Genomic DNA, 18,630 nt, shown 5'->3' on the forward strand with positions numbered 1-18,630 from the left:
CCAGGGAAAGAGCTCAGGAAAAGACAGTGACGAGGGTAGTAATAGAACATTGAGAACCATTGGAAACCTCTACTGGGCCACAATTTGGAGAACAGTATCCTAAGAGAGGAAACAAATATGCAGTTTTCCCAGCACCACTTCTACCTTTTTTTCTTCCCTTTTCAATTCAGTCAATCAGTTAATCAGTGGTATTTACTGAACACTTACTGGATGCGGGGCTTAAAAGCCACTGGTAAGAGGTTTCTGTTTTATGCAGAGATATACGGGCAACCATTGGAGGCTTGTAAGAAACGGGGAGACAGACTGAATTTTTTTTTTTAAATAACCTGGGAAGCAGAGTGAAATATGGCCTGGAGTGCAGGGATTGGAAACAAAGAGATCAGCAAGGAAATTGATGCAGTATTCGAGGTGAAATATATGATAGGTACTTGATAGATACAAGCAAATCAGGTTGGACACAGGCCCTGTGCCCCGTGGGGCTCAATCTCAATCCTCATTTTACAGATGAGGGAACTGAGGCCCAGAGAAGTGATGGGACTTGCCCCAGGTCACACAACAGACATTTTGCAGAGCCGGGATTGGAACTCATGACCTTTTGATTCCTAGGCCCGTGCTCTGTCCGCTACGGCATCCTGCTTCTCTGATGGGGTCTGAGGTGCAGGTGGTGGGGGGGCAGATTTAAGACGAGATGTCCTCTTGAGGTACTACTGGAAAAGATAAAAGAGTCAAAAAGGGGGCTTATGGAGGGTAGGACTGGAGAGGTTCAGGGAAGATTTTCGAGAGATCGCGCCTGATGGTTTCAAATTTGTCCGTTAAAATAAGTGATGAGGTCACTGGGGGAAGGGATGGGGAGGCAGAAACAGGGTTTAAGAAAGGAGTTAAGTCTGATACAACTGGCATGGACGGTGGGCATGAGAGTTGATAAAGGGTGGAGAAGTATTCTTGCTGGGTGGAGGAGAGGGCAGAGTTAAAGCAGGTGAGGATAAGCAGGGAATGTATACCAATTCTGTTGTATTTTTCCTTGCGCTTAATACAGTGCTCCACACACTCTAAGAGCTCAGTAAATACCATTTGATTGATTGGCAAATGCCTTTGATGGGGTATAAAGGGAAGGGGTGAAAGCAGTCAGGAGGTTCCAGCACTATTCCATCAAATGCGATAAACATGATTACAGAAATGGCATTTATAGGGGTAGAAAGAAAAGATCATCGAATTTTTCAGTCTCTTTGTAAATGGAAGCTGCTCCACCCAAGAGGTCATTTTGGTTGCCTTTGTCCTTTGTACCTTTTCCAGCTCGTACACCGTTCCTAAAATGCCTCAACCAGTCTGAAAACAGTATTCTAAGTGTGGAGATCCTAGGTTTGCAGCATGGCAAAATGATACTTGTTTCAGTACTTTTTCCAATGATAACGATCTTTAGGGGGGCTGTTTTTGTTTTTCATTTTTGTTTTTTTTATTATGTTATTTGTTGAGCACTTACTGTGTTTCAAACACTGTTCTAAATGCAAGTTAATTAGGTGGGACACAATCCCTGTCTGGCCTAGGGCTCACAGTTTAAGTAGGAGGATAAACAGGTTTTACTTCCCATTTTATAGTTGAGGAAACTGAGGCACAGAGAAGTTAAATGATTTTCCCAAGGTCACACAGCAAGCAGTTGGCCAAACTGGAATTAGAACCCAAGTCTTTTGACTCCCAGGCCCATGCTCTTTCCACTAGTCCACACTGCTTCTCACTTATGCACTTGGACCAGTGATTAAAGGAATAGTTAACCACGACTGCAAAGTCTTTCCCAAGTTGTGACTGGATCGCTCAGAGGCTTGCCATCATGAAATTGTGTTAGGATGATTTTTTTCTCTAAGAAAAGAAAAGTGCATCACTTTGCACTTGCTCAGATAGAACTTCACCTGCCATTTTTCTGCGTATTCACTTGGCTTTGACACTGTCTTTGAGGTTTGTCCTCATCAGTATGCTATTTCACCCCCACAGTATGATATTCATACTGTATGATATTCACCCCAACCTGGAAGAGCTCAGGTGTATTAGAGATTGTGCACTCCCACTTCCAGATCATTAATTAAAATGATATTTAAGGGGATCCTATACTCCATCAGGAAAAATGACACTTATTCCTAGCTCTTGTTTTCCACTTTTAGCCAGTTTTCCAAGATTGTTTCCTTTAATCCCATGATTGAGTTTTATACATAGTTTTACTTAGAGTTTCCAGCATTTGTCTCTTTATTGAGGGTATAGCAGAAAGGGACAAAGGGCACAGGAAAAGAAACAGACAGAGGAGACAGAGCATACAAAGGGTGTATCATAATGATGATTGTATCAAAATGCTTATTATGTGCCAAGCACTGTACTAAGCACTGGAATAGAGATGATAGGTTGGACACAGTCCCTGTCCCACAAGGGGCTCACAGTCTAATTGCGAGGGAGAGCTGGGGATCTGAGAAGAACAAAAGAAAGCAAATTTCAGTCAATATTTTATTTTGTGTGTTTTTTGTTTTTTTAAAAAAAGTAGAGTATATTCAATTCTGCCCTCCTTGTTTGGCCAAATCTTAATTAGGGAATTGTTCTCTGACGTGAGCCTATTTAAATATGGTGAGCCGTTTATATGCCCATGTACAAGGCATCAGAATGGATGAGTGCTACAGTACACAGCACTTCTTAACTAGAGTTTTGCAAAAATGCAAGCCTCTTCATGCTAGGAAAATTATGTGTTCGGGGAGAAGCTGAAGTTGATGCTCTAGTGATAATGGCTCTGCTAGACACAACACCTCTGTAATGAAGCACGCAGGTAGAGAAAAGTGAAAAAAGAACTAGTAAAGAACAAAACATAAAGTTCCACCTCCTCTCCCCAACCCTGCTGAGTTGACTGGTAGCTGAGTTTAGGGATATCTCTGCAAACTTCCAACTCATTCCACTCTACCTCCTCGTAGATAGTTCTGCTTAGTCAGGGAGTAGGAGGAAGAAAATAAGTGTGATGGATTGTCCTTCTGATTTTTGCCTTTTGTCAGAGATCCTCAGATTACTAACAAGCACTTCTCAAAGTTGCATTTTATTTTGAAATACAGGGGCGAAAAGATGGCATAGATGGTCATCAGGAAGCATTTGCGCACCAGGCACCAAACCAGGTTCCCAGTACTTTTGAGGATGCGGTGAATGTACTTAAGCCTTCAGCTATCATTGGTGAGTAGAGTTTCAGTTAAAACGTAACTGAGTACCGATCATGCTCTGCTGCCGTCACTGTGTAGGAATTTTTTTTTATGGTCTGTGCTAAGTGCTGGCTATGCCAGCCACTCTATTAAGCGCCAGGATAGATAGAAGCTAATCAGGTTGGACACAGTCTGTGTCCCACATGGGGCTCAAGCATCGTGGCTCAGTAAAAAGAGCCCGGGATTGGGAGTCAGAGGTCATAGATGCGAATCCCGGCTCTGCCACTTGTCAGCTGTGTGACTGTGGGCAAGTCACTTAACTTCTCTGTGCTTCAGTTACCTCATCTGTAAAATGAGGATTAAGACTGTGAGCCTCATGTGGGACAATCTGATTACCGTGTATCTACCCCAGCGCTTAGAACAGTGCTCTGCACATAGTAAGCGCTTAACAAATACCAACATTATTATTATTATTAATCTCCATTTTACGGATCAGGTAACTGAGGCCCAAGAAGTGAAGTGACTTACCCGAGGTCACGCAGCAGACAAGTGGCCAAGCCGGCTTTAGATCTCAGGACTTTCCGGCTCCCAAGCCAAGCTTTATCCACCAAACCCCATGATTCTTCTCAAAATGTTTTTTCAAAGCTTTCTGCAGGTTTGTTTACCCCATGACCCTTTGGCCATTACATCTCTAAATTTTCATTTCTAATCTGATTTCCCCTAAGACTCTGTGGAACCTTTCTTCTCTTTAAACTAGGACCCAAGCCCTCTTAACTATTAATTGTCCTCAAAGTTAACTGTGCTTTGGCCATTAACACCTCCTACCAATGTTGCCCTCACTGTGGAGCTTATATCCAACGACTGAATTCTTTCCCTATTTCAGTCTCTACCCTCTTTGATTCACAGAATTTCCTGTTAAACCTCTTGTTATTTCTTTCTTTTTCTCTGTGTGTGTGGTTTCTAGGTAGCTACACACTAACTAACCTTTGCTTGGCTCTTTGACTTCTCTTTGAATTCTTCCTCTCTGTCCCTGTCCATCCCTTTTCCACTCAGTTTTGGTTTGTACAACTGGACCTGCTTGTACCTTCGCTAGTCTTTTCTCAGGTGGACGATGAAAGTTATGAATTTAAATTGATTCTTCTCTTCCTGCCCCTCCCTTCCAGAATCGGGAACTTTTATTACCCTTTCTGCTTTCCTTTCAACTCAACATCTCCTCCCATTCTGCAAACCCACCTGTGGTTATTCATTTCCTACTACAGCAAGCCCTAACTCCTGACCTTAGCTTTGAGGCTACCCACCAAACTTGCCTTTTTGCATATCTGCTTTCTCTATTTACTACATCCTAATTCTTGTTCTGGGCTGCAGCTAAACTTGCTGTCCTTTTCTTTCCCACATTCCATCAATTTCCAAAAGCCATTCTCCTACATGGAACTTGCCTCCCATTCAGATCTGCCGGGTCGTAGCCTCAGAGCCCTCTTGAAAACCCACCTCCTCCAGGAAGGGTTCTTTGATTTAATTCTGGTTCTGCCACTTGTCTGCTGGGTGAGCTTGGGCAAGTCGCTTCACCTCTCTTTGCCCTAATTACAACATCTGGAAAATGGGGATTAAGATTGTGAGCCCCCTGTGAGAGACTGAGTCCAACCGGATTAGTTTGTATGTGCCCCAGCACTTAATACAGTGCCTGACAAGTAGTTAGCACTTAACAAATGCCATTAAACTAAAAAATCCTCACCTCTCCATTCATTCATTCCAATCATATTTACTGAGTGCTTATCATGTGCAACACACTCTACTAAGCACGTGGGAGAATACCCTATAACAATAAACAGACACATGATTTGTCAACACAACTGCCAGCCGTTGAATATATCTTTATAAAGTGGTAATAATAGTAAATATTAAACTGTCCCCCTTCCATTCTCCATCTACACCCACTCCCTTGAAGAACTCATTCGCTCCTTAGTTTCAACTACACCTCTGTGTGAATGATTCCCAAGTTTAGATTGTGAGCCCCCTGTGTCCAAATCTGATCATCTTGTATTTATCCCAGAGCTTGGCATATAGTAAGTGCTTGATGAATGCCGTTATTCCATTAATTGTTTTTTTTTTCTCATTGATGTACTCCTTTTTTCCATATCCTGCCTTTACCAGTTTCAGCTTTGTTCCCTCTCCTGCCCCCATTCTTTAGAAGTAATTTAATTCCTCGAGAACAGGGACAGTGTCTTTCACTTGTACTCTCCAAAGCACTTAGAACAGTGCTGTGTACAAAGAGCTAAGAAAACAGTATTGATGATGCCTCCGTTTTCGTCCTTTGCTGGTCTCCAGCTCCTTAATTATTCCCATCTCTGTACCCTTTTTCTTCTTGTCTCCCGTTCACAAGTGCTGGAGAAGCTCTCCGTTCGTTCCTCTCTTTTTCTCCTATTCCCTTAGGTGGAAGTCACCTTGGCTTCCTTCCTTGAGTCCTCACAATAAACACATTAGCTCCAGGTATTATTGTCCCTATTTTACAGTGGAAAAAAAAGACAGAGAGATTGAGTTTCCTCCCAAATGACTCGTTTACTCTGGGACTGAAAACCAAGTCTTCTGGATCTTAATCTTGGCCCCTATCTCCCGCATGCATTGCCTCCTTTTCTGTGGAAGATAAAGCATGAAAACAACAGGAAGCAATCTTTTTTTATATTAGAGTCAGATTCAGTTTCGCTTAAGAATTGCAGTTAGGTTATTCACACCTTCTACACAATAACGGTTTCTCTTCTGTTTTAAAATTGACACGATGGACAATATACTTAAAATAAACTCTCCTTTCTAACCAGCATTTTGGTTCTCTTTTTAATGTAACGCAGGAGTTGCCGGAGCTGGGCGACTTTTCACGCCGGATGTAATCAGAGCAATGGCTTCCATTAATGAACGGCCTGTAATATTTGCACTGAGTAATCCTACAGTAAAAGCTGAATGCACTGCTGAAGAGGCATATACACTTACCGAGGTAACGACGACGGATAAGGAGAGGATGTCTTGTGGGTTGTAAAGCATACAATTTCTGCGTGCCATTATGGCAAACCAAAAATGATCAGAAAAACTGGTATCATGAGGCACATGACTTTTAAAGCTTATTCTTAGAGTTATCTTCTTTTCAACCTAGAAGTCAGGCTGTTTGTAATCATTAGTGATCTATTTATTTATTTTAGAGTCATATACAAGTTTTAAAAGTTTATTTTTTTAACCTTTATTTTTAGAGGTGTTTCTACTCCAGAGAATAGGAAGTTTGTGAGGATTCCCGCATTGCTTTTGGCTCTTGCTTCCTACATTTGTAAAATGAGTAAAAGTTTACAACTTCCCCACCACATAGTGGTGTATGCTTTACAAATGTTCATCTTCCAATTTTAGATTTCTTTAGATTTTATATGCTGTATGAATTGATCTATACCAGGATGGTATATAAATGCAGATTGCTTCTCTTGACTGAGACTGGGTATAATAAAGTTGGTATTTGTTAAGCGCTTACTATGTGCGGAGCACCGTTTTAAGCGCTGGGGTAGACACAGGGGAATCAGGTTGTCCCACGTGGGGCTCACAGACTTCATCCCCATTTTACAGAGGAGGTAACTGAGCCCCAGTGAAGTGAAGCGACTTGCCCACAGTCACACAGCTGGCAAGTGGCAGATCCGGGATTTGAACTCATGACCTCTGACTCCAAAGCCCAGGCTCTTTCCACTGAGCCACGCTACTTTATTAAGCACTCGGGAGACATCAGTTGAATTAGTGGCTTCCCTCAAGGAGCAGTGCTGACAACCCAAAGGTAGACCAGAAATGGTGTCCCAGGAACTTCAGAGACCCACCCTGCCAACCCAGGATCCACTTCCCTTGGCCGTATTCCCTCCACGGCGGAGGAGAGGCACTGGGGGAAATGGAGTACCTCCTTAGAGCATTAAGGCATCATTTCCTATCTCTTTCCAAGTTGGTAGTGGCAGGCAGCACTCCAGAATAGCACCAGGGGATAAGCCACATATTGTCCAGGGTCTCTGCTATTACTTTGGTCACACACTGAGGCTAATCCATAGGGTAGAATGGTGGGGTGAGAAGGGAGTGAAGAAAACCCTGGATTCTCCAGAGTGCCCATGACCCTCTGCGTCAGAATTTAACTCAGAAGGGCTGTTGCAGGAGAACGAGGGACCCCGGAAGCCTCTCACTTTGGAAGGAAGGAAGGGTAGGTGGCATTATTTTACAGATGAGGAAACAAACATAGATAGCGACTTGCCCAAAGGACTCCAGTTAGTCAACACGTGCCAGGTGTTTCTAAGAATGCAGGAGTCGGTAAGCCAGTGTAGTCTGGGCCTGCTAAATTGCTGGTGGTCATCCAGGGCCCTCTGTTGCTTTGTGAGGAAAGTGTTTTATGGACCTTAATCCAAAGAAAGACTATAAAACCGACCCGTGGGGTAACACTAACGTCAGTGTTCCAGTGCTCACCCCATCAAGACAGATGGCGTCGGGCCGGACCATAATCTCCAGATGAAGGTGAAGGGAAATCTGTAAGCTCATCCTGACCTTAATAACTAAAGGGTAGGCTTGGACACTGCTATTTACAACCTCTTGGTTATTCGGGTATTAAGGAACCAGCATGGGGATTTATTCTCCTTTCTCCCTGGTCTAGCCTTCTTTATTTTTTTTTTTAACTTTTCTACCTTTGTTGCAAGAAAAGATAAAGGATGGTAAAACTTAAATAAGCCCAGTTTCCTTTTCGTTAACCACTCTGATGAAAGGTGTGTTAGAGGAAAGGGTCAAAACTGCATATGAAGTTTGAGAATTATGTGAGAATTGTATTTATTTATGCTCCTATTAGCACAGATAACTGAGAGCTGACTGAACTTTGGAAAACTACTGTAGAAAATTGTACTTTTAATTGTACTTGTGAACTGTACCTTCTTTGTTTGCAGTCTTGGGGGAGATTGAACCATCCAAGAAAGCCCTTAATATCACTTGGATTTCCTCCTAGGGGGAGAACTGGGGGTGGAAGAAGGCCATTCCTTTCCCCATCTACGAATGGCACTTTGTGCCCAGTAACTGTATCTTTAAGGGGTGAATTCAGTCTCTTTTAAATTCACCGTTTTATCCTGGGCTTTTTTGATCCAAAAGTGGGATGTGAAAAAATGTGAAGCATTTTGGATCAGGAAATCAATTGTCCCATTTGAAAGCTGTTATGCAAGTAAATCTGATTTTCTGTGAATTTTCCAGTTGTAATTTTTTTTCACAAATACTAATTTATATTAAGCTTTTTGGACAGAACTTAAAATATTTAAAATTCTTTGGACATCGATGCATTTTTGTGTCCAATTCACCTTGACATTCTGTTTCAAGTAATAGTGTCGGATGTCCCAATTTTTTTTTAACAGGGTCGCTGTTTGTTTGCCAGTGGCAGTCCATTTGGGCATGTGAAACTAAGTGATGGGCGGTCTTTTATTCCAGGCCAAGGAAACAATGCCTACATCTTCCCAGGTAAACTCTCGCATTGATATGTTTTATAGACTACAATTAGATGAATCCAGTAACTCGTTCACCAGTTAAAGAGAATCTTCCAAATTTTCAAAATGAAACTTTTGCACATATTCTCCCGGGAGATTATACAAATAGAAATCCCCACCCCGCCCACCCGATGTGTCGGTGGACAACAGAACTGTTCGTCGCTACCAAAGTTGCATTTTTTCCACTCCTAGGATTCCTGTGTTTAGACTTGCAGTACCTCAGGATTGATACCTATTGGAATTTCAAATGAGTTGGTGAATTTATGACTCTCAAGCCCTGCGATGGAAAAATTAGTTGCCCAATCATCCTGGCCAGGGTGATTGCAGGGACACTGAATGTCCATCATAGGGCACCATGCAGACAGCCGAGTGTGGGCTCTATTAGTAAAATTTCCCTTTGAAGGAGAAAAAGGCACACAGCCTGTTCTCCTCTATGTGTATTTCAGGCTGTGCCTGCTTCTATCCTTCCTAAAACCTGTCGTTTTTGATTAATCATCCTGATGAGTCCTGGACTCCCTCCTGACCCTTTCAGGAGGCCCAGGGGAGAAAAGAGTGCAAATGCCGAGTGGCCGTAGGCCCAGGGTGGGTAGTGGCCCATCTTCTTTTGGCATTAATAAATATATGCTGACTGACAAACTGCTTTCAGAACGATTCACAAGGTGGTGGCTAAGTAGAGGGCAATAAAGCAAGGGACTGCCCATGATGAAATATCATGCCATAGAAACAGATCTGTCAGGGCTGTGAAGTTAGCGGTCCCAGGAGCTTAGGGGGATCTGTTCTTTTCGTGGCAGTATTTAAGTGCTTGTTTTGTACCAGGCACTCTACTAAACGCTGGGTTGGACACAGTCCATGTTCCCTACGGGGCTCGCGCTTAATCCCCCTTTGACAGATGAAGTAACTGTGGCGCAGTGAAGTGACACCTGCCCAAAGTCATCCAGCAGAGAAGTGGCAGAGCAGGAATCAGAACCCAGGTCTTCTGATTCCTAGGCCTGTGTTTCTTTCCACGAGGCCATGCCGCTTCCCATAGTAAAAGGTCCCATTTGCTGTCCGTGCCTCCCAGATCTTCACAGATGAACCCCCTGTCATAATATTAGGTGCATTTCTAGAAGTACAATGAATATCACATGTGGTACCAAAACATTGCTAGGGAAACAGGGAATCTTCACCCGACAATATCAGCCTGTTTGGAAATAGGGTGCTTCGATGTCAGAAGAAACGGCGAGTACTTAGAGCTTTGAGTTTTTCTTAATGGGCCTTTTGCAAGAACATAACCCCAGCTTTCCAGGGCATGTTATAGGAGATCTGGCTCTACTCCAATTTCTGTCAATCAGTCGTTTTTTTTGAGTGCTTACCATGTGCAGAGCATTGTATTAAGTGCTAGGGATAGTACACTATAATGGTGTTGGAAGACATGTTCCTTGCTCACAACGATTCTGAGAATTGGGGCTTGGAGCATGCATATTGGGTGCCTGGGTCGTTTTTAGAACATGCACGTTCAAGAGTAGTCGAGTCTCCCATCAGGAAAAGTGGATGAGCCTGGATCCTGAAACTTCAGGACCAAGAACCTATGAGGAGGAATTGGTTTTAGTGCTAGTGACTAGCACCGCACCCCTCTCTCAGTCATGCCAGTCTTGTTTCCACTAAAGCACAAAGTTTTGGTGGGCAGAAGTGCAGCTTATCGTGAGGCGCCTTCGTCAGTGTTAGCAGAACTCGGTCTAGAACCCAGGCCCTCCGATTCCTAGACCGGTGATCTCTCCATTGGACCAACAGCAAGAATAGTACCAGGGACACCTGAAATTGTAAAGCCCCAACGCCACCTTTTCTTCACTCTATTGTTCTCACGCTGGGAAGAGAGAGGGTCACAGAGAGTATTTGGAATTTTGCAAGCCCAAAACTCATGAAGAATTTGTTCCACCGCTGCCCATTGCCTGCTGCCAATTTGATTTGCTTGTAAAAAACAAAACAAAGAAAAACCTGAAAGCATTTTTGAGGGCTCCCGTTTGTCATCCTCTGCCCCGGGAGTGTAGTTATAGTGGTAATAACATTTATTTATCGGATGTCTTCTGGGTGTAACACCCGGACTCAACACCTAAGGATGCAAAACCGGCAATGATACGTTCCCCACCTACAAGGAGCTTACACTCTAATGGAGAAGACAGACATAAAAATTAACCAACAAATTAATCAAATTAAATAATTGTGCAATTTAAGAAATGTATTTTAAGGATAGGTATGAATAAGTATGGGAATGCTGGAGATGTCGGATGGCTTTATGTGATTTAGAATATTTGGAATTAATTGTAGAAGGCGCGTTAAATGACTCTCAGTAGGGCTCTGATTATGGGAAGGGATATGGTCTGTTTTTGAGGGAGGCGGGATAGAGCCCTAGACTTAGAACAGAGAGCAAGGGGGTCAGAGGCAGGGAAGAGTGAAGTGCAGTTAGATTAAGTGGAGAGGAAAGAAGAGAGCAGATTGGAGAGTAGTAGGTAGAGAGAGCATATAAGTAAGTGGGGGAGAGTTGGTGGAGAATCTTGAAGTCAATTGAGAGGAGCATGCAAAAGGATAAAAGTCGTCTCTGTTAGAGCAAAATAAAGCTGTAATTATACTCCTTTCTTAGGTGTCGCTCTGGCTGTAATTCTCAGCGATGCTCGGCATATTAGTGACCATGTCTTTTTAGAAGCTGCAAAGGTAAAAGTTACTTTTTGGGGATTGTTCTTTGGTTTATAGAGGATAAAGCTGAAGATGAAATGAATCAGTTCTTTAAGTTAATAGAGGGAAATACTCTTGCAGAGCTAAAGAAAGCTACCTACCTATGTTTATTGCCTTTGTGACTGGCTCTCTAGATCTGCTTATTGAAAGAGTGTTTTCTTTTTACTTAATCTTGAAATTTTTCACAATAATCAATTCTCAAATTGGGAATACCTTACCCGTACACTCGTATTACCACAAATGGAATAATTTGTGGTGACATCAAAAACCAGATCATAATAATTATGGTATTTGCTAAGCACTTACTGTGTGACAGGCACTGTATTGAGCACTGGGGTGGATAGGAGGCAAGCGGTTTGGACACCGTCCCTGTCCCTCATCAGGCTCACAGTCTCGATCCCCATTTTACAAATGAGGTGACTGAGGCACAGAGAAGTGAAGTGACTTGCCCAGGGCCACAAAGCAGATAAGTGGCGGAGCCAGGATTAGAACCCATGACCTTCTGGCTCCCTGGCCCGAGCTTTATCCACTACACCATGTTGCTTCTCACTGCCGATTTGTTTTAAGCAACACACGCCCCTTCTTCACAACTTAGGGAGATTTACTGAGGGGGCACGTTCAATATATTAAATAACTTCTTTTGATGTAGTAGAAGTGCCAAGCTCCCAAGTGTCTTGTGCCAACTATATCTAAAATATAGACTCGGCTCCTCTTCAATTTGGTGTTCCATTTTCCTCTGTATTGTACGGACAAGGCAGGAGGAATGGACAAGATCTCATTTGGGTCCTTCCTTTAGAAGAAAACCTAAATTTGGTGGTGTTCTAAAATACATGCGTTTTTGTTTGTATATAGGCATTGACCGAGCAACTGACTGACCAGGAACTAGCCCAAGGAAGGCTTTACCCACCACTCTCCAATATTCAAGAAGTTTCCATTAACATTGCCATTAAAGTAAGTGGCCGTGTGGCTCTCCTCATGTCACGTATCGACTCTTCACCCCTTACTCCCCAGCTCGCCCTCTGTCTTCTTTCCAAACTCACCTCCTAACTGTTCCTCACTCTTCAATCGCAGGCCTCCAAACCCTCCCTCATGCTCTTCGCCCTGCCTAGAACTCACTTCTCCCTCCTCCCAAATCCTGTCAGACCCTAGCTTTCCCCATCTTCAAAACCCTCCTTTCCTCCAGGAAGCCTTTCCTGATTAAGTCCCAACATCCTAGTAGCAGCCACCCAAAACACTTACATATTTTTTACTACCAGCCCTTATATAAATATATAGATGCAATTTTCATTTCATCCTGACGCACAACTACCTGTTATACTTGTTTTCTTTTTTTTCAGTATTCATAAATACTTTTTTATGAGTCCTTCTCCTCCAACAGATTGCATGCTCCTTGGGGGCAGGAAATATATTCCCTACTTCTGTTGTACTCTCCCCAAGTGTGTGGTACAATTCTTTGGCCTCAGGTGTACAGTAAATACCATTGATTAATGTGATCTGCTCAAATATACATTTTTCTAGTACTATCTTGCCTCCTACCAAACGAGTCAATCAGTGACAGTTCCCAAAACCTAAAGTGAAATAGTAATTGTCAAGGAATTATATTCTCCCAAGCATTTAGTAGAGCGCTCTGCACTTAGTAAATAGCTCTGATCAATTGATAAGGTTAAATCAGTGTGATTTGATGTTATGTAGTGAGGGCCTACCCAGAGCTATAGTTTCTGTATACCTTCATGCCCTATGTTATCCTCAAAATTCAAAACTCCCTTGCTTTCATCTCATCCCATTTCTTCCCATAGACAAGATGGTCTCCCTGGACCTTTCTTAGGTTTCTCACTGTGAGAACGAACGGCCCCTCGACGGGGGCATTCCCAATAGTCACTTCACATCAGGAACTTTGTCATTTTAGTAGCCTCTTTGGAAAATTATGAGTCCTGCGGCTCCCTCACATCTCTCTCTCCAACTTTATTCTCTTCTGCTTCCCTCACTCCAAGTTCTCTTACCACAGGATTCTCCACAGGGAAATCCTTTTAGGTGCACACAGAACTGTGCCTGAATACACTGAGCTGGGCTTTTGGGGGGTCTCAGTAATCAGAGAAGCGAGAAGCCTAACTCTCTAATTCTATTGTCCCTCATCCCCACACATCTCTCACCGGTCAGCCGGGGAAAATTAAAGATGGAAAAAATTGAAGGGCAATATCCCAGCTGGTTAGTGAAAAATTATGAACTGATGTAAAAGAGAAGTATATCAAGTAGCATAGCCCCACATCGTAGTCATTAGCAAGAATTCCAATTTTTTTTTTAGGAGGGAAAACGTGACGTCCCTGCTTTTCTTACTGACTCAAGAATAAAGGCAATGTGTAAAAGTTATCTTTTATCTAATCCTGGGGTGTCTGAGAACTGACTCTGTGTTGTTTTTCCAAAGCATTTTCACAGTTAACTCATTCTGTCCTCACAACATCCCTGTGAGGTAGGAAAGACAGGAATGAACACCATTATATGCTTTGCCTTAGGTCACTCAGAAGGCCAGTGATAGACCTGAGACCAAGGCCCAGGTCCTCTGACTCCCAAGTCCATGCTTTTCCACTAAACCATACTCTGTTGTTTATGCCCCAAATTGTTCATTTCCTTAACTTACCTTGAGCTTTCGTTCTATTTGTATTTCATGTCTCAAACCGTTAGCAATTGTAATCTCTATAACGGTCTAATTTATCTTTCAGGTTATAGAATATCTGTATGCAGAAAAGATGGCATTCCGTCACCCAGAGCCAGTAGACAAGAACCAGTATGTCAGATCGCGAATTTGGCGCAGCGATTATGAGTCTTTCATGCCAGATGTTTATGAGTGGCCTGAAGCCGCAGCAAAGCCACCCAAATTTATCTGAGGGAAGCGCTTCAAGCCGATCACACTTCCAGAGCTGCAGGGAACCCCGTTTTCAGACCAAGCAGAGATGGCGTTGGACATTTGTAGCTTTTTCTGTACTTTTTATTTTATTTCACTTGGCATAACTTATTTTTCCCATAAATTTCCATAACTATATGGGGATGAAGGACACCGCGAGCACTTTGTCAATGTTAACAAAAATTTAAATGACCGTATTTTCATTTTCCCTGGGAACCCATACCACATCACAGATGTTTTAAAAAATATTGGAACATATTTTTCTGTGCTTGTTTTTTCTTTCCCTGCTGATTGCCAAAGTATTTGTTCTTCCCATTAGAAATAGTATACCCTTCAAAGTTATTAATAATTCACCCCTAAGAGTGTGAATGATAAATCCTCCACTGTGATTTGAAGGAGAGAATCCCACTAAGAAAGAGAGGCCAGTTTTAACTAATTTGTACGGGGAAAAACACTGGTATCCAAATTATCTTTTGTTCATCCATTTGTTCGCCTTGATAGTAGAATGTCTGAGTTTAGGCTGTTCTATAAAATGTGCAGAAGAATTTGCAAGCACTGTTTATTTTCTGAAATGTCATATCGTTGGGGGAAAATGGAAACCGGACTCACCTTTTTAGAAGAATAAGCAAAAACTCAGCTAATCTTTTGAATACTGCATAGCGTTGTAATGTGAGTTTGTTTTTTTCAGAATGATCTGAAATAACTTAAACTATGTAAAATTGTCCTGGCTCAAATATGCAGCAGAGAAATTATCTAACCTGAAAAATTACCTGAAGGAAATTGTGATTGTTTCTTTGGCTTTACTACATTTTCACTTTTTTTTTTACAATGTTGTAATGCGTAAGGGTGCAAGTAAATTAGACCTTTATTCATTCACTTCTTGCCTTTTCTCCCCTATTTTTCTGGGTTTTTTTGGTGAGCTGCATGTATTAGAAGTGATTTGTGACCTTTGGAAGCTTAATTTGTCAACTATAAAATCATCTAAAAACGCTACGTAGAGGACTTTGTTTACCCAGTTCTCAGTTGATTCCCCAGTTTCTCTTCAGTCTGAAGAATTAGCTTTATCAAAACACTTCCTAATAAATTTTGTAAAATATTACAACTGGACATTTTTTCTAATTGAAGATTGAAGGTTTTTTCCCCCATTGTTAGACTTTATCCCCGAAAAGATTTAGAAAAGGTATTTTACAAAGATGTGGTGTTGTGTATTCGGTTTGAGTATGAAAGCTATAAAGTGACTAATTTTAGTGAATGACCCCATAGTCCTCTTTGAATAAAACAGTAATTTTTTCATTTCCTTGCATATGAAAATATGGATTTCTAGCCATATAAAATATATAAAAAAATAAGGATTGGGAGAGAAAACTTCAGTGGAGTACATTTCGAGTCTAATGTTAAATAATCGACGATTAAAATATGTCTCATAGGGTTTAGAAAATGAAAGAGGGAAACCGGCTTTTATTTAAGCAGAGGTCTCCATGACCCAAAAATAGTGCTACTGAATCCCAAAAACCCACTCTAAGAAGTAGGCAGTACAACGCATGCTCTTTTGGGAACTAGCATCAGCATTAGAGAAGGAGAAGATGACAACTTGAACTGAAAAATATCAAACTTTGGCCCTTTTTAAAGAAAATTGTTCAGATGGGAAGTCATTCATTTGCCAATGACCAGGTTCACCCTTAAGGAAACTCTGTTTGGCAAATATTTGTCATTACTCCAAGAGTTTGTTTAAGATCAGCTCCCCCATCTTCTCCAGAAGAACCCTAGGGTAACCACGGGCAGAGGGACAAGACTCAAGTGGATACAAGAGAAAGAGCACCGTCATCGGTATCCTTCCCCAAGTGAGGGGATAGTTGACTTAAAGTGTAGTGGGAAAAGTCTATAAACCTGGAAATTTGGTTTAATTTTTTTTAAGGATGGAGTGTAATGTGAGCTTTAAATCCTGGGCTAGGAATCCTTTTGTGCAGTCTCTAGAAGAAAAGGTCAACACGAATGACGTTTTTACACCGCATGCCTTTTCATCTAGTCTTGCTAAGTTTTGTTTTTACAATATTTTTAAACTAACTTAAAAGAGGTCTGATTCTGAGAACAAATTAAATTCAGTAAAGGATCACTGAATCAGGTTTTCTGAAAATACATCTGACTCCAAGCAATTTGTTATGCATCTCACAATAATTTGAAAGAAAACTATCTTAATAAATCAGGTGGCAACCATTATTTTTCCCTTGAAAAGGGGATTAATTAATTTTAAAGTTAATCCCTCGTTGTATTGTGATTGGTTGCCTAATGACACGGTTTGCACTATCTTGTGGCCCCTCTGACCATACTGTAGGAAGAGAGTATTTCTCTTTTGAAATAAGAGAGGGATTTGTGTTTCAGAGGTAATTTGTTTCAGGGGTAATGTTTTTTAGATGTTTAGGGAGTTTTGTCTTGTCCTCAGCTCTAAAGTAGAAGCTGCAATTCTGAGCCGAAAGCAGAGAACAGTTATCACAGAGCTTTGATGGGTGCGGCGAGGGTGTGGAGAAATTATTTTCTGAAGAATCACTCCATCAAGCTCCAGCCCTAGCCCCTTGCTGTTTAAACTTGATTTTCAGCTATAAACTTTTAGTACAGTGCTGGTTAACAACCCCCAGATTCTTTTCATTTTATTCCCCCCCCCAAAAAAAAAGAAATAGATTGGGGGTAAGTAGGAGCAAGAAAATTAGAATTCGATGATATTTATGAAAGACCTCAGGACTCCATATTCTAAATATTCACTTGAAAAGGAGGGTGGGCAGAATGGAAAAGTTAATGTCTCCCACATACAGTATTTGCATCGAAGATTACCTGTGTTCACAGGCTACCGTGTTGTAATTTTCAGGTCGTCAGACTGCCACAAGAACAGCTCCTCTCTGGTCATGAAACGATACTTTACATCAATTCTTGCCCTTGATGATCTTTTTAAATGCATCCAAGTGGTGCACGAAATTTCTTCTTCGATATAATCCCATCATTCCAACTACTGAAAAATCCCAAACCCCCAGCCTATTTGTGGAGGGGGAAGTTTTGCCACTTTCGCCGATAAAGGAAAGAAACAACTCAGCCTTACATACAATCACTCCTATTTATTGGGCACTTTATTGTGTGCAAAGCACTGTTCTAAGCACTTGGGAGAGTACAGTATAGTAGAGTTGATAGCCACGATCCCTGCCCACAGCGAGCTTAGAGTCTGGAGACGAAGTTCAGGTCTACGGTCTCCAGTAGCACAAGAGATTCATCTTGCTTTTTCGCTGCTGCATTGATCTGTACACACAAATCCCCTAGGATCTTCAGTGAGAACTCCACTATAGAGTGATAGCAGTATTTAAAAATGATAAATCTCTTACTTCTGCTGATCCGAAAGTGGCACCTGTATAGTAAAAGGGAAAACATGTCTGGGAGTGGAATGGAAAGGTGTTCACAGTTTGCAGAAAGTGTACATGTCGAATAAAATGTTTTAAAAGCTTTGTATATTTCTGTAACAGCTTTTTGCCTACAAACTGGGTGTTTTTTATATGTCTGTTTAATCTCCTTTACTCCATGTAAAAAAGTGATTTTGCCACTTAAGCAGCTTTGGGAGTTCTCCATTCTGTGGAGTTCTCCATACTTTGTTAAGCTCTATGACGAGGGGAAAAGTGTTGCTGGCAATATTCCCTAGTTTTCAGTATTTAATTTGTATGTTCTAGGTAAATGATTTTTCTCTGTGCCTTTGCCATTTAAAAAATACCTCTTTGCCTATCACCTATTTCTACTTTCCCGAGAACAATACGAATCAATTAAATCTTTTGATGCGAAGGATTGTTGGGGAGGAGCCAACTATTTAAACCAGTACAGAAAAACCCAAATGCAGAACAAAAGATTACTTTATCTTACAGAACTGATGAAGCACACTTTTCTATCACTCCAATATCAACGTTTCAGTTCTATATGTGCATTTTTACGTTGGGAACGTGAAAATATTCAATAGCTTCAACTCTGATATTGGAAGTCTATCATGTCTTGATGCTTTTGATTTGGTAATTGTCATGGCAGTTGTGATTTCTATACTCATTCTGAATAAATAGAACTTTCTTTTTCCAAGCATCAGTTTCTGCATTGCTTGTATATGCCGTAATGTCAATAAGCATTTATTGTTATCAAAGGATAATTTAAGTGCTGGGAGTATTTACTGCATATATACAGTAGATACAGATTTACATTATGAAAGAGGAAGAGAACAATTGCAAAATAGAATACAAAGCGTACAGTATTTGAATAGAAAACTCTTTCTGTGGGCAACGTTTTTTACCTTTCTCCTCAAAATCCCCCAAATAGTAACTGAAGTGAC

The 18,630-nt window shown here is 41.4% G+C and overlaps 1 protein-coding gene across 5 annotated transcripts in view; it reads left to right on the forward strand.

Moving 5' to 3' along the window:
- Window positions 1-18,384, forward strand: part of ME2 (malic enzyme 2) — a 63,719-nt gene extending 45,335 nt beyond the window's left edge. For all 5 annotated transcript variants that reach the window (XM_029060173.2, XM_039911493.1, XM_029060174.2 and 2 more), the window contains 6 exons: window positions 3,078-3,192; window positions 6,002-6,144; window positions 8,549-8,651; window positions 11,295-11,365; window positions 12,239-12,337; window positions 14,104-18,384. In XM_029060173.2, coding sequence (XP_028916006.1) covers window positions 3,078-3,192; window positions 6,002-6,144; window positions 8,549-8,651; window positions 11,295-11,365; window positions 12,239-12,337; window positions 14,104-14,268 — 696 coding nt within the window. In that variant the 3' untranslated portion in view covers window positions 14,269-18,384. The remainder of the gene's footprint in view (window positions 1-3,077; window positions 3,193-6,001; window positions 6,145-8,548; window positions 8,652-11,294; window positions 11,366-12,238; window positions 12,338-14,103) is intronic.
- The last annotated feature ends 246 nt before the right edge of the window (window positions 18,385-18,630 follow it).

This window comes from Ornithorhynchus anatinus, chromosome 3 (assembly GCF_004115215.2).
Source record: "Ornithorhynchus anatinus isolate Pmale09 chromosome 3, mOrnAna1.pri.v4, whole genome shotgun sequence".
Classification (NCBI taxonomy): Eukaryota; Metazoa; Chordata; class Mammalia; order Monotremata; family Ornithorhynchidae; genus Ornithorhynchus; species Ornithorhynchus anatinus.